This window comes from Oenanthe melanoleuca, chromosome 3, assembly GCF_029582105.1.
Source record: "Oenanthe melanoleuca isolate GR-GAL-2019-014 chromosome 3, OMel1.0, whole genome shotgun sequence".
Classification (NCBI taxonomy): domain Eukaryota; kingdom Metazoa; phylum Chordata; class Aves; order Passeriformes; family Muscicapidae; genus Oenanthe; species Oenanthe melanoleuca.
The window spans coordinates 5606151-5623089 of record NC_079336.1 but is presented as its reverse complement, the minus strand read 5'-3'; the positions used below and the strand labels follow the sequence as shown (position 1 = coordinate 5623089).

The 16939-nt window shown below is 43.2% G+C and overlaps 1 protein-coding gene across 1 annotated transcript in view; it reads right to left on the bottom strand.

Moving 5' to 3' along the window:
* CD2AP (CD2 associated protein) overlaps nucleotides 1-15930 on the bottom strand; it is a 76839-nt gene extending 60909 nt beyond the window's left edge. The window contains exon 1 of the mRNA XM_056487248.1: nucleotides 15693-15930. Coding sequence (XP_056343223.1) covers nucleotides 15693-15696 — 4 coding nt within the window. The 5' untranslated portion in view covers nucleotides 15697-15930. The remainder of the gene's footprint in view (nucleotides 1-15692) is intronic.
* Between the last annotated feature and the right edge of the window lie 1009 nt (nucleotides 15931-16939).

Here is a 16939-nt window from a genome sequence, read left to right as displayed (position 1 = left end):
ATGATATAAAAACATCCAAAACTTGAAATCTGAATATGGTCCCTCACCCAAGCAATTTCCCCCTGTACATACACTCATCTTGCCCCTCACCACTTGCTACTTTGCTCAAAGCCAGTATCTGCCATGAAACCACATCCAAACATAACACATTATTGATACAAGGCCACTGGATTCCTGTCAACTCTGATGGTAAGGATGCAGTTCCATGCTACTAAGAAACTGAACAAATGTAATTAGCTAATGGAGACCATGCAGTCCACACATATTTATCAGTAAGTCACTAGTTTAGAGCCACACCACGCTGAAGAGCAGACATTTCACTGAGCTGAGCCATGCAGAGCCATCACATTCACATGCCACATGGAGGACTCACCAACAGTTGCATCACAAGGGTTACTGCAAGTATCAAACATCACCAGTGAGATGTTTGACCTCCACAGTAGCTCAGAAGGAGGCCAGGTGCCTCCTGGGCAGTGACACATGGCAGAGCCATTTCTACCTGTGCTTCCTCCCAAGGGAGCCACACCAGTCGTGCCAGCTCCAAACAGCCCTGTACCAAAGCAGTCACACCTCCTCCTGCTCCTGAAGCTTTGGTCTGTGTGCCAGCCAAGCAAACTCTGTTGCCACAATGAGGGGATGTGGCAGAGGAGGCTCTCTGCAGTTTAACATAATGCTGACCTCATTTATTCAAATATTGACTTATGGTCTTATTTTAAGCAAAATGCCCAGAGCCATGAGAATTGTTTCATTAGTTTATAATAATACAACATAATGTATATGAAATAAAAATATTTTCATGTCATTCTGTGTACATTTTCTTTTAAGCATACACAATTAGTTCCCAACTTGCTGTAAACTGTTTATTCCAGTCATGGATTATTTCAAAGACAGAGAACCTAAATCTCCACAATTTATTAGTTCAGGTTGCTAGGCAAGCAAACAATCCTTTCAAGCACTAAAGATTATTCCAATACATACAAACACACAGTGTTGGACTATGATTCTACATAAACCCAGCTCAGCTATGTCCACCCAGTCTCTGGAAGTACCACAAACACCCTGCTGTCACCCACTGGGGACCTTGGTTTGGATGCCTGAGGATTTTCTTGTTAAAAGCAACGTCATGGTGAAGTGAGTATGAGCTCACTCTCACTTCAACACACCCCATCTCAGAAGCCTCAGCAGGTTCAAAGCAGCATTAGATGAGTGAGGCCAATGATGATCTGCTGCAGTCAGGCTGAATTAAATTCCCAACAAGCCCCTTTCCACCTCCTCAGCACATGGGCTGACCAATCAGAGCACCATTCCCCATCTGAGCCAACACCAAATTAATCACAGAATGTGCTGAGTTGGAAGGGACCCACAGGGATCACTGAGTCCAGCTCCTGGCCCTGCACAGCACCATCCCCAGGAGTCACAACACCCTGTGCCCAAACACTTCTTGAGCTCTGTCAGGCTGCTGCTGAGACCACTTCCCTGGGGAGCCTGCTCCAATGCCCAGCCACCCTCTGGCTGAAGAAATAAAAATTTTTCTAATATCCAGCCTAAAACTTCCCTGACACAACTTCAGGCCATTCTGGTCCCCACAGAGCAGAGCTCCATGTCTGCCCTCCCTCTACACCTCATGGGGAAGCTCTAGACCACAATGAGGTCTCCCTTCTTTCTCCAGGCTGAACAGGTCAAATGACCTCATATAGATTTCCTCTCCAGAGCCTGCACCATCTTGGCTGCCCTCCTTTGGATACTCTCCAATAGTTTAGTACCTCTTTTACACTGTGGTGTCCACAACTGCACAACATTTAAAGTGAGGCCACCCCAGCACAAAGCAGAGCAGGACAATCCCCTCACTGGTCTGACTGGCAATGCTGCTGTGCCTGATGCACCCCAGGACAAAGCATTGTGCCCAGCCAACTCAGTCTTTCAGCTGCAGCTCCCATTCCTATATCAAATGGTAAAAAACTTCAGAATTTAAATACCAGAGTCTTCTCAATTAAAAAAAATCATTGCACTGTTATCAAGAGAATATGTCATTCTTCTGGAATAATTTCTCTTAACTATCTCAAGTCACTACCAAAAGCTAGGGATACATGATGGTTTACAAGATCTGTTAAAAACTTAGTAAGTATTCTCCAGTGCTTACACTGAGGGTATTTTAAACTGCTACAAAGACAGCACCTCTGCTTCCCCACACTTGAGGGCCAGCTACTGTCAGCTTCCCATGGTGACTAAGTACTATGAGCTTAAAGGGAAAAAAACTATCACTGCAAGAGAAGAAGGAACAAGCTGGCACAAAGGCAGTTCTGTTACTTTCCTGATGTATGGGGTCTCACCACATTTGGTGCTTTCTAATGATAACAGCTACCTTATTGCATCCTTTCAGTATATATTTTTTCCCAAGGTCTGTAATGACAGGATGGGTCTCTGGTTTTAAACTGATGGAGGGGAAATTTAGGTTAGACCTCAGGAAGGAAATCCTGGGCTGAGGGTGGTTAGACAGCACCTGGAGCTGCCTGGGGACTGCACTGTCTGAGAGCTCGTGACTCAGATGTCAGTGGCACAGCAGAGAAAAGGTATTTTTGGGAGAAGTGTTCAGTGGCTGAAACTAATTTCAGTTTGGCTAACTTCTGCAGAATTTCCTGTCAGCTGTAAAGGTTAAATCAAAAGTGTAAGTAAAAAACTTCAGTGAGAGATATGAGAGATCTTGCAGATTATAAGAAATCTGTGAAAGTTACAGGATGTCTCTGAAAAAGAACGTGCTAATGACAAGGATTTGTTTATTTATTTGTATGGTCTATAACAAAAAATATTATAAAATATATTATAAAATATATCCTGTGAATCACAGGATAGCTTGGGTTGGAAGGGACCTTTAAAGATCATTCATGGGCAGGGACACCTTCCACTAGACCCAGCTGCTCCAAGCCCCATCCAGCCTGGCCTTGAACACTTCCAGGGATGAAACATCTGCAGCTTCTCTGAGCAGCCTGTGGCAGTGTCTTAAGTCTCTGACAAGGCAACTTGAATAGTTTCTTATTCCTTCTTTTGTCCACCCTGCAGTATCTGCTGTTTTTCCTTACTCCTTTTGCAATTTGTTCTGTGCTTGCATCACCCAGTTCTAGCACAAATATTTTTTGCTTAAAGCAACAATGCCTCTACATCCATAGCTTGCCTAAAAAAAAGAAAAACTAAAACAAAAATAGCAGTCTACCCTTGAGACAGTCTAAAGCCAGGAGATTTGGTTCTGTCAGCACAGAACTTGTCCATCTGGAAGCCGCCCTGGATCCGCCTGGCATTTCTGGATTGGGTAAGCAATGGTGCATTCTCCAAGATATGACTCACCATGCATTTTTAATAAAAAGTTTGTGTTCAGTTTTACAGACCACTAAGAATGCCTGAAATAATTAGGAAAATGAACAGCTGAAAACAGTTTAAAATGTAGGTTTTTCCTATTAAATTATTTCAACTAATAAGAAACTCATTACATTCTAACAACCACCACTTCAAACATCAGTTCTGGTGCTGGCTCAGGTGCAATTAGCAAGAGACTTTGAGAAGGAAACTGAACAGTAAAGCAGAAACCCTGCCCAACAGCCTGCCCTGAGAGACACAAACCACATATGCCTGATTTTCCTTCTCCAGGCTCCTGTAATTTTCTGGAGTGCATTATAGTGCTTAACACTCTATAAGATAAAAAACAGTTGAAAATTCAATGTTTGTCAATTTTCACTTACTAAAGCATATTGTTTTCACACACATCCTTTTAACTTTACTACTGTATGCTGTAGATAAGTCACCACTGCCAACTAGAAGGGAAGAAAAGTGTTTTAGGGATACCTCACTGCATATTTCTCAACTTTAGAAGTACCCCATCATGTCTCCTCCAACCTTATCAGAAATACTTGTCTTAAACTCAGTCATAAATTTAATAAATGTTACAAGTTTGGATTTAATTTACCTCCTCGCTTCAAATTGCAGGGCTCTTCCATTTACAGCACAAGACATGAAATGGGAAGTATTAGAATAAAACCTCAACACCTCCAGGTATTTAATACCTTTTAAGGACAGAAGAGGTCGAAATATTTCACCAGTGACACAAAGCAGAAAGTGATGGTTTGTGCTACTTGCTATTTTCCTCAGCCTGAGCAGACCTCAGAGCAAGAAACCAGCCTGGATATGAGAGGTGACACCTGCAGGAAAGGCAGGAAATGCCTCCACGAGCAGAAGTGAAAAAATGCTACTAATTCACATTGCAGAGAAAACCAGGAATCTTTGAGGGCACAAGGGAATGTATTTAAAAAAAAAAATACCACATTTTCTGAAGACATGACTCAGACATTGTTCTATATATAGATGTATGCCTCTTCCTCTCTTCCTTCCCTTAAGTTAATTTTATAACATCTCTTTGGCAAAACATTCAAGGTGAGTCACAAAACACCAAATTACAAATTCTGCTGAAACAAAGCCATGCCAAAAAGCACTGAAGAACAAAAGAATTATACCTCATTTATATTTTGTTCAAATCCAAAGCAATAAATAAGCAGTGAAAGTACCTTGAGGTCAACACCCTATTTATAGGTGTTCCCTTAAAGCCTTCACTAGATAATTAGCTCACAAAAATAAGTTTGAAGCTAAAGATTCTGTTGCTTATCTGAGAACTCTTTTTACAAAGTAATTCCCCAGGAAAACAAAAAACTGTATTTGAAGTTTCTTTTCTTCTATAAGGACTCCACACAACTACAAAAGCTTCAGCTCCTCCTGCAGATATTTTATTTCAGGATTCTCCTAGCCAAAAAGGACATCATGATCACAGCCCCAGGTTATGAATTCAAGAGTTATGAAAACAAGAAAATCTCTGAAAGCCTTTCAGGTTTAAATGAAAACTCCTTTTACGCTCCAAAGAAATGCAGAAATGCTTTGACAGACAGCCTACAATTTGGAACATCTCTAATTCTGAATGACAATTAGTACTTATTGCAAACATAGCAAGAATCTGGCTTTGAAATAAATTCACAGGAACTTAAAAGCATAATTCAGAGCATGCACAAAGTGTTCCCTTCATCTGTGAAAACAGACATGATGCAAGAGTCTGAATGGTCCCAGATTGGAATCTTGCAAAAACCACAAAATATGCTTAGCATTACAACAAGAACAAGTGTTTGTATCTGACTCCATGCTGTCAGGGCACACTAATTGTGACAAAGTTAATTTACTTTTCAGTGTGGACATTTTAGTCAAGACAATAAACTGAACTTCTGATGGAAAAGCACAGAAAGAAATCCCTATGAAATGGATTTTTTACAAAAGCCAGTCAAAACACTAAATGCTCAAGGGCACACTACAATCTCAGACAGTTTTAAAGGAGGCAAAATTGCTTCATTAGGTCAATTATGCTACTAAAAGTTCAGGGATCAAGTCTTTCAAATATCTATTTCCACATGTATTTAGAAGGATTCAAGTAATTCTTATTAAGATCATTATTTCAATCTGCATGGCTTGCAATGCTTCCAATCACAGGAAAATAGCTTTTGAAAGGACTTCTGGAGGCTACTTATTCCAAACTGGTCAGAGCAAGGTTAATCTCAAAGCCAAATCAGGCTGCTCAAGGTTTTGTCCAGTTGAATTTTAGAAGTCTTGAAAGGATAGAGATAAAACAGCCACCCCAAGCACCTCTTCTGATACTGAATTCTCATAATAATTTTTCCACATTATATTAATAGGAATTACCACTCTCCTAACTTGCAGGCATTGGTTCACAATTTTGCACTGTGCCTCCAAGGAGATCAGGTTGCTCTCCTCTCCAGGCACAGGTACTTGTTGCACACCATATGCACCAGCCTCCCAGCCACCCTCAACTCTAGGCCAGTGGCATTCCTGCTGACTTTGAGGGGAGGGAGGAGCAAAAGTGGACACAGTATTTTAGAGACAGTCCTGTGAGTGCCAGGGAGTAGGGAACACTCGCTTCCCATGACCTGCTGACTACTATCCTGCTCGTGCCCCCTGGCAGACAGTAAGCTAGTTGATTATTGCAGCACATCAATCATCCCCCACCCCATTCACTGTGGAGTTTTTTTAGGTACCTGGTCATAATCTCGAGCATTTGAAGAAACCAGCATCATTGTGAGCATCCCTACCTGCCTGTCCTCCTGCTTCACTCCCAGTAATTCTTCCCCTGTACACCCATTTGGCTGAAACATGCCAGATGAGCAGCATCTCTAAAATATGAGCAGTACATATTTTGTTTTTAGCTTTTTTTGCAGAGTCAGCACTGAAGCACTCAAATCTCATTCCTTCCTGAGGAAAAGACTTCAGGATTGCCCCAACATTTGCCCTTCTGATCTGATGGCTGGCTGATCACCAAATACACAGCTTGGAAGCAGTTACAGCATGTGCTGTGTTTTGCACAGCTAATTGATAGTAACACCACTATGTTGTATTTGAAGAATTAGAGAAGGGATCAGAGGCCTTACAGGAGTTTATGAAAAGCGTCTGGGGCAAGGGATAGCAGTTGCTGCCATCAGGAGACAAAGCACCCAAGGCAAGTTCATGGAAAGCCAACCCTCACCTCTGCTGTTCTCAAGACAGTCACTTGAAGAAGTCATTTGGATTTCAGAAACACAAAGGAAATACTCTTGACTGTTCCCACATATTCACAACTACAGGCATAATCCTGGGGACCCAGCTAATACACACAACAAAAGTGAAATCATGAGAGAAGAGTCAGCAATACCACCTCAGCTTTTTCCAACACCAAGGTCAGGATTTACCACTTCAAGTGCAGCTCAGAACTAAAAAACCAGGATACAGCAGTGAACAGCAGGATCCAGTAACTCTGTGTTGATGGGAAATCAGTAGAGTCTCCTTGCTGCATGGAGATGGCAGGCTGTGTCTTATTGTACTGACAGCACACCTCCTGTTTCATAAACAGCTTTATTTCATCTGCTGTTCATCCAGCCTGAGGCTTTCTGTTACTGGTATCTACCAGGGAAGTTTTTTTTCAACCTACATGTTAGAAGCTATTTACATTACAATCCATACATGTGCCTTATAGTTCTGTCTCAGTAAGGATGAAACACTAGGACTGAAAGAGCAAACTTTTTCCACAAAATAAGCATCTATTAAGGTGATGAGCACATGAAAATCAAAGGAAGCAATTTTATACACTCTTAATTGTGCTTTTACTTTACAACCCCACACTGTTAATTTATATATTTAGCCCTACAGCACACAATGCAAGAAATGCCTTCAAGCTCTCCTCAAGCTGCAAAGGGTATCAACTGAGATAGATTCCAATTTCTCTACTTCCTTGCACCACATCCTTATTCAGCTACTGGCAGTCTGTAAAAGCAGGCCCTGTTATACTTAGGTTTTTGATAATGTGAATGTGTCAGTGTAATGGCTTTTAGTATAATCTTCCACCTCACAGATACTCTCTCTTCCTGTGCTCAAGGATGAGATGTAACCTGTGGGTCAGGCAAAAGAAGCCCTGTATTTGATTTTCAAGAGCAAAACAGCATAGTTCCTGATCATTTATCCTTAATTAAAAGGTTACATTCTGCTGTTTGCACTTTTAAAGAAAATCTGCTGCCTCCTTATCTACCATACCCATGAGAGCAAGGGATTAACATATTTGCTTTTATCCTCACAACTTCAAAAGCCTTGCTCACCTCAGCACTTCCACTGCCCCACTTGCAGCACAGCATCTCATTCCACCTGGACTCAGAACAGCACCAACTCAGCTGAACACAGCAAAAGTGCTGTTTGGGACACTGAGGTTTTAAACAAACAGCCCATGGCCCACCCTGCAGACACTCATGCAGCTTGTAAACCCTGCTAATTTTGTCAAGTCTTGTACCAAAGTCTCTTAACAAAAGAATATTTCTTCACTTAACCTCTTTGGAAAGGGAAACGGTTGGGCTCTGCTTTTCAGGAACAACTGCTTTAGCTGCTTACAGAGACCAGAGTTTTACAGTGACTCCAGCAATCTGAAGCTAAAGCAGTGACCCTGCATGGTCTCTCTGTACTCATTCTCATTTCACCACCTCTTCCCCTGTGCTGGTCTCACAGTTGTGCTGCTCCAGGGTGTGTCAGCCTAGTTTGCTGCCAAACCAGCCAGCTGGTTCTCTTCCAGCTGGATTCAACCCTGGCCAGTGTCTTGAACTAGATCATTGTATGGACACATGATCACTAAACCAGCCAAAAGGGGAGACTGAAGAATACACTGACATCTGCATTATCCAGGGATTGACCACACCAAGACATGATGGCTCTAGAATTCTCCTGGCAGTTTGTTCTAGCTATTAATAACTTCCCTGACAGAAACATTTAGATGTTATAATGAGTGCAAACAGCAATGTGATTTACCTCAAGTTTTAGGCAGGCTTATTCCACTTAATCTTATATTTACTGGTTTATGATAGTGCTAAAGAAGCCAAACTCCATAAAAACATTTAAGTGATAGGAATGTTGCAAGTCCAGCCCAACTGGAGAAAACTGGGATACAGAAGAACAGATGCATATTTTTACATACTGTGCTCAGTCCTCTTCTCAAGACATACACTTTATTGAGAACAAACAAAACCAGCTCCTACAGAAATACAAAAGGCATCTCAGCAACAGGTTCTAGCTGTTTAGAAACTATTTTCTCTTTAAAGGTATTATTAAATGACTAAAAAAAATGCAAAACAGAGGTACAGTTGAAAAGGAATATTTGGCTGGCTTAAAATGGATTGGGAGGGATAAAAAAATTCCTTTAAAGATACAGAAATAAGAGAACAATTAATATAGACACTCAGAAAAAACTCATGAAATTTTAGCGTGGATCTAGTGCAAAGTAATTGCAGATTAAAACAGAAAAGGAAAAACACCCTACACTCCCTGACTCCTGAAATTCAGTTCCATCCACTCTCTTTCCCAGGAGGCAAGGACTGCAGCCAGAGTGAGGCCATCCTGCTTGCTGACACGATGGCAAAGCTGCACAGGAGTTTCTCCCAGCAGGGCTCACAGCCACTGGAGCCAGGGCCAGCCAGATACAGGCACTGCACAGCTCGGGCCCTTTCCAGCAGCAGCCTGGAGTTATCTCTGAACCACAGCCTGGAACTGCACCCACAGCATGACTGCAGGACAAGGGAGGTTATACATAGCAGCCTTAAAACAAATCTGTTCATAGCTCAAGATACGAGTTCAAAGCAATGAGATTCTCCCTCACTTTGTGAAACTAGTGGTTTCATTTCTTCAAGCAGCAAAGATGGAGACTCCTCTCCCTGAGTGCCAAAGATGCATTGAGAGAAGAAACAACTTGAAGCATTCTGACAAGTTTCCTTTTGCATTTTTCCTGAAAAATGAAGAATCAGTGCAACTCTAAGAAGAATTAATGTTACCAATAAAGCCATAATTGAACTGAAGAGCCAAAACCAGATGACAAAACATTTTCTATCAGGGCCAAGCTGACACTGCTGTAAGTGTGCTGCAGCTGATATGTGTCAGCATCCTCACTCTCCTTCTGCAGCCACAAGCTCAGTCTCAGTTTTTAGACAGCCAGGCTGGCTGAAAACTGATTCAGGAAGGCAGGGAAGTTTCAGATTATTTAGTTCATACAAGCAAGGGAAGAGGACAATGCTCATTAGCCAGAGATAAGCAAAGGCTCAGACTTAACTTCAATGCCAGTTTAAAAAGATCAAATATATCCAGAGTAAAAAACATTTGACAAAGGCTGACCACTTAGTAATTTTATCAAAGAGGCAGAAACTGATGACTTAAAAGTCTTCTTTAAATAGTAAGTCAGGCAAGTTTCCAGGAACTCTAGCAAAACTGCCTTATTTAAAATTAAAGTAAAAATCATTAATAACTCCCATTAACAAGAATCTAGTCACAGCTGCTGCAGAAGCAAAAATAATGACATTGCCTAGCACTGCTTAATTCCAAAACCATTTGCCTCTAATGACAAAAAATATGATTACAGTGATTTACTCACAGTTAAAAAACAGTGCAATCTTAAGCCATTTAAATAATTTAAAGCAACACTTTATCTAGTTAAAACAATGAAAGCAGTAACATTCACTTTGAGTTTCTTTAACAACAATGTCAAATTTAAACTCAATTTGCAATCACAAAGCTCTTCAGCACTAAGTGGAGAGCAACTGCAGCCCTCATCTACAACACCACAAGTCAGCAATGAGCAAACTGCTGAAATTAAAGGAAAATGCTTCATTTTTTAATTATTCAAAATATTATACTCTCATTTATTCTGCTGTAAGCAATCCCGGCTTAATAGAGATTTCACAGGATGTTCTGAGTTGGAAGGGACCCACAAGGATCATTGAGTCCAACTCTTAAATAGATGGTCCATACAGAGACTAAACTCATAACTTGGTGTTTTTAGCACCAGGCTCTGATGAGCTGAGCCAATCTCAGAGTCATGAGCATATTATAGGCAATAAATATTCCTTTAAGAAAAGCGAACTTAATATTCTGAATTACCTCATATTATACTCTCTACAGTGTACATCACCCTGAAAGAGGAAAGATTTAACTCATCTGGCAGACACATACTGTGATTTTTCCTTCAGTCTGATTTAGGACTCTGGCAGTGGCAAGGCTTAAATTTTTGTTCAAAAATATCTACAATGCATCCTTTTCTTTTTTCAAGATTTCCAAAAAGGAAGTATTTCATACTGATTGTATATGAAAAAAGTCAATTCTATATGGTATTAGTGAAGTAAAACACAATCTCACCCAAAAACTCTTGTTGGCATTAGTCAGAGAAAGAAAATAGCAGGGCTGGTGAAATGAAGTCTGAAGCTTATGCTAGGAAATAGGGAATAATTTAGGGTAAAAGGACACTTATTAATATCAGGAAAGAGGCAACTGGAAAGGCAGTTTTAGTGCTTCACTCCTGCTGTCACCAGTGCACCAGGATGATGGGTGATGCTCAAGCAGGGTTGTGCTTCCACCACCACAGCACTGGGGAAATCTTTCTCTCCACCCCACATCCAAAGTGAGGGACAGCAAAGGCTCAGGCACCACCTCCACAGAACACTGGGCACATTTTAGATCATTAACACATTCACAATTCAGAGTAAAAACAAAAAGCAATCTTATGGAAAGGAAAAGTGTCAGGAAAGAAAAAGCTGAATGAAATTTAGCTACCTTACAAAACACAGGATGCCAGTTTAAAAAAAGACTCATTTTAAAAGGAGCAGAAGAAAAAGTTTAAATCCCAGTCAAGCACCAGAGACACATTTTAAGTGCCCAGGTAGCAATCACAGCTGATAGAAATTGCTACACCCCAGACCCACAGCAACAAATTTCTCCTGATTGACTCACCACTTCTGTCAAGATTATTTTAGACACTTTAAGCATCTTCACTGCTGCTCTTTCCTAACAAATCATTTTTACCAAGCCATGTTAAGGAACTATCAGACCAGCAGTCATATGTGACAGCATCTCCAGGGAAGCAAAATGAATGGGAAGAGCAGAGCTGTGACAGCCAGAGCAGGACAGACCAGGCAGCCACCTCACTCACCCCAGACAGCACAGTTGCCCAACCACACATTTCCTGTGTTTATGCAACAAAAACCCACAAAGGAAAAAAAAAAAAACCAAGCACAGACAGACAATGGAGAAAGCCAATGAAGGTGAAGATAATTCAAGGGCAAGGTCGTACCCAGATGAAACTAAAGCTCTTAAGAACTGTTAGAAAAACAGAAGAAATCAAGACAATAAATGTAATTCCACCCCTGCATGAAGTTACCTCTTGAATAACATGAAAAACTTTTTTCAACAAGATTGAAAACACGATCAGTACTAAAATAACTATCCAGCAAAGGTGACCAGCACCTGGAATGACTGGCACATAACAAAAGTAGATGTAGAGAGACTTCCCAGTATGAAGCCACCAAACAATCACCCACCTTTTTTCAAAAATACAAAGGAGTCTGGCAGAACAAGGAGCAGTTTTAGGGCAAAAAAACACACTGAAAGGACATATTTCCCCCACACATTCCCAGAGATGTTAAACAGGGACTCCCACTGTCACAGACAGTGTGGCAAAAACCACAGGGTTTTTTTGAGCCCCTTAGGGATGGACAACCACAGACTTAAATTATCTACAAAAAAAGATCTGGTGAAACCACAAACACCTCTGAAAAAGTTCATAAATCACTAACTGCCAGACTAGGGGTTTTAATTAAAAGAAAAAAAAAAGGAAAAAAAACTTTCCACTACAAACCTGCTTTCCATATCCTTTTCCTCCCTACCTGTCTCCACAGTCAGGACTCTCACCACAGCAGTTCTTACATTCTTGGGGAAAAAACTCAAAAAACAAAAAAGGCCAGAGCTGAGCTGACAGAATGTCTAGCACCTTTTGGCAGGATTTCCTCTCTGGCTTGACCCAAAGTCAGGGTCCACCAACTCTTCTCAGTTACTGTAATTTGGTTTCCCACTAGCTTAGACACATATTTTCTGGAAGTCAGTTTTACATCACTCTTCCTTATGGTTTTGTCTACAATAAAGAAAATTGTAGAAGAAACCACTTTGCTGATCACCAGAAGTACAGTTGGTCAACATCAGGCTCATCAAGTACCAGAGTACAGAAGGGTTTAACAGCCTGAATTTCTGATTGTCATTTTACTCTACAATAAAGTCTGACTGAAACTCAACTGCACATCCCACCTGACATACTTCTTGGTAAAAATACCAGCAGCAGGACTCCTCATCTATCCTATCCCATCTGCTTGGGGGTGTATGGAATAGATTTTTGGTGGGGGGTTGTTCTGTGTGGGTTTATTGTTTGTTTTTGAATTGAAGAACAAATCCTGAAGAAATGTTCTAAGAGGTTCTTGGAATACTACTAGTGAATACTGAAACTGTCACTCTCTCCACAATATGTTAAAAGTATTAAGTCTGCTTACAAAAACCTTCTAGATTGCTTTTTGTTGCTAAATGAAGTTAGCAAAAGGCTTCACACAAGTTTAATGTTCAGTGAACTTACTCTGTAGACCAAATATATTTAAATTTATTCTGTTGGCAATGAAGAAGTGTACCTGGCTTCTTAAAGTACTCCAAAATTAAAATTTTTTCAGAAGATCACACGTAGCAAATTCAAATATACTAACCATGGGAACAACAAATCAAAGTCTGCACAAATTTCTGGAAATAAAGATGGAGGGGGATGCATATAGCTAAGAAGATGCTGACAGACATTCAGTGGATTGCAGTGTTCCACTGTGGCAATTTATCAGCTGCTGCTGCAATACTTCCTTCTTAGTTATAAAGCCATTTGACAATTAGCTGGAAGCTAATCTCTCCAAGTTAATATCGAACCAAGATATAATCAAAAGACAATCAATCAAATAAAGTATTTTCCACCTATAACATCTGAACACATTTTCTTCTCTTTAATCTGTTTATCAAGCTGCTTCTAGAGTCATACACACATGATTAACCTAGTGCAGAAGGAAGAGAATTATAATGACAGGGCTCAAGGGTGCCACTGAACATTACAAATAACTTTATATGGTGTTGTGTGCATCACCTCTGATCACACTCTCCCATCCTTCAGATGCCTGAATGACACGTGCTTTTGAAACATTAATTTCCAGCTACCAGAAGAACATGAAAGAACTTGTTTCCAAGGCATTCTGTACTTCTGCCCTTCTCCTTTTGGTTCCTCCAGAGTCATACTGGCTGTTTTTACTTCATAAATCTCAAAAACCTTTGAGTTTGTCAAGGGTACCTCAGCACTCCCCTCTCACACGTAAAATCCCTTCCACAAGCTGACATAAAATAATCTCTTATCAAAAGACAGCTCTACCATGACGCCAGTAATAAAATAATCAACTAATGACTTCTCAAGGTAAATTGTGAGGCAACTGCTAATTACAGTGAGTGCAAAACAAGATGCAGTTACTTCTTTTTCCACTCTTATTTTTAGTGATGTTTTACTGTACTGTATTCCTCACTCCTTTTGACCACATGAAAGAAATACTTGGAAATCTGAATAAACAAAGCCTTCAGAGAAAATCTGTTTAAATGGCTCTGGGATTATCATACAATCCTTTCTAGAGCTTGGCCACCATCCTGGCAGGAACTGCTCTGTAACTGCACATACACACCAATTGTTATGGTAATAAATAACCCACACAACAGCATCTCTCGACACAGTGTGTGCACCCACTCAGTTCAGTCATATCTGGAACAGCAATAACATGCTCATTATGGTCATCAGAAGAGGATTTCCTTTAGAAAAGCAGACTTAAGGACAAAAATACATAAAATCATGTAACAGAATAATCATATACAATCATGAGCTGGACTCAGCCCTTATAGAGTGTTCCTAACTATATTAATTGAGTATACTAAGGATTTCAATAACTCAAACCTACCATATGTCAATCCTGAGGTATTTCTCATTTCAGCATTACAGCCTGAGTTCAATATGTTCAATTAGCACACTAAGCCTTTCTGCTTTAGGAACTACCATCACAAGCCACTATAATGACCTGGGCAGACATTTCTCACTTGCAAATAAAACAATGCTGCCCAAAAATAAATGAGGAGCAAGTCTTACCTATTCTGAATAATCACAAAAAGCATCAAAAAGTGAGATGTTTGGTTTCTACCAGAATTTAAAACATTAATTTCATTTTATATTTTCAGATTTCATTTTAAGCATGCTTTGACCCCGTATGACAACTTCCACTGAGATGAACACACTGAAAGCAGATCTTGATAATCAGCAGAACACCAGCCAGGAGGAGAGCTTCTCGCTTCACTAACTGCACGTTTGATCTGCACACCGTGCACTTCTTCACCTTCATGCACAACGGGGAGGCAGAAAAGCTATCCAAAACCCAGGTATCCTTCCACTTTAAAAGCTTTACTCTCGTTCTGACAGAGCATGTTTGCACACAGCAGCACAAGCACACAGGGCACAGAAGCCACTGCCACCTGCACACACCCTCCGGGAGTGCAGTGTACACAGCACAGCAGAGCAGGGCGGAGGAACCAGACACACAGAATGATCCGCGCACCGTTCTGGACCCACTGAGGTCCGAAGTCTATAAAGGGGAAGTCGCTATAAGCAAAGAGGGCTCTCAGGAGTGGTGTCTGAGTGACTCGTTCATACTTCCTTATGACAATGCTTACATTAAAAACCAGACCCATTACAACCAGTGTGAACCTGAACTGGCACATCCTGAACACTCCCAGTGGTTCTACACTCGCTCTTTTTAAAATACAGTGAGTGCTCGTCGCCTTGGTGGAGAAATAGGTGAAGACGCAGCTCAAATTGACGCTAAGGAAAAAAAAAAAAAAAAAAAAAAAAAAAAAAGGCGAAAGGGCAGGATTTGACCATAAAAACTTTTATGCTCCACCAAGCCACTCCCTCCGAGCAGCACCGGGCATTGCTGTACACCTCGCTCTCCCCACAGAAACCCACGGAACCCCCGCGCCTCCTCCGGCCGCGGCCCCTGCGCAGCCCCCCGGAGCGGCCCCGGCCCCCGCAGCAGGGAGCGCTCACCGAGCACCTGCCGCGCTCGCCGGCCCGGCAGCCCCTCCACCGGCCCCGGGAACCGGCACCGCCGCCGCCCCAGCCCCGCGGCTCCGCGCCCTCCCCTCAGACAAAGGGCGGCGAAGGCGCCCCCGAGGAAGCGGGAAGAGGGAGCCGGTCCCGCCGCCCTCCCCGCCGCGCTCACCCATGCTGCGCCCGCCCGCCCAGGCTCGGCGGAGCGGCTCCGGGTCCCGCCGACGCGCTCAAGCCGGGCACTGCGGCTCCATCCGTGGCGCTACGGGCGTGGAAGGGGCGGCTCCGAGCCGCGGGCGGCCCGGGGCAGAGGGGCCGCTCGCCCGTCCCGTCCCGCCGCTCCCGCCGCCGCTCAGCCGAGCTCGGGCACCGGCGGCTCCGCCCCGCCCACGGCGGGGGGCGCCAAGTCCCGCGAGAGCCGCGCGCCGCCACCGCCCCCACGCCGTTGCCAGGAGGGGGTGACGTCACCGCCGCGGCCCCGCCCCGCGCGGGGAGCTCGCTCCGCCCCCGGGCCCGCCCCTCATGGTTGGCTCCGCCCCCGGCTCCGCCCCTCGCCACACCCTCATGGCTCCCCTCCTTCACCTCCTCCTCTGCCCCCAGCCCTCCTCTCATCACCGCCCTCACCAAACCCCCTCCACATAACCCCCTCACAGCTTCTTCATCACTCCCCAATCAGCCTCCTCACAGCTCTCGCGTAACCTCCTCACAGCCCCTTCATCATCCCACTCACATCCCCACGCAATCCCCTCATCACACCCCTCACAGCCCCTTCATTCGCCTCCTCATCACCCCCTTCACATCCCTCGCAGCCCTCTTCACGCAGTCATAGAGTAGGGCAGGTTGGAAGGGACCACAATGGTTCCACCTCCGTGCTCGAGCAGAATTACGCAGAGCACATGGCGTAGAATTGTGTCCAGATAGTTCTGGAATATCTCCAGTGAGGAGACTCCAGCCCCTCTCTGGTCTCTGCTCAGGGCTCAGTCACTGCACAGTAAAGAAGTTCTGCCTCCTGTCCAGGTGGGACTTGCTGGGATCAGTCCCTGCCCGTTCCTCTGGTGCCATTGCTGGGCCCTGGAGCAGAGCCTGGGACTGCTCTCACCTCCCTGCACTCAGGGACACACAGGGACACTCAGGGATGAGGTTCCCTCTGAGGATCTCCTCCCGAGGCTGAACAGCCCCAGCTCCCTCAGCCTTTCCTTGTAAGAGATGTTCCACTCCCTTCATCGTCTCCATAGGCTCCGCTGGACTCACTTCAGGAGCTCATGTCTCTCACAGAGCCCAGAACAGGACACAGCTCTCCAGATATGCCCCAGCAGGGCTGAGCAGAGGTGCAGGATCACACTTCTGGCAATGCTCTTCCAATTGCACACAGGATTCCTTTTGCCTTTTTGGCCTCAAGGGCTCATAAACGCCACCAAC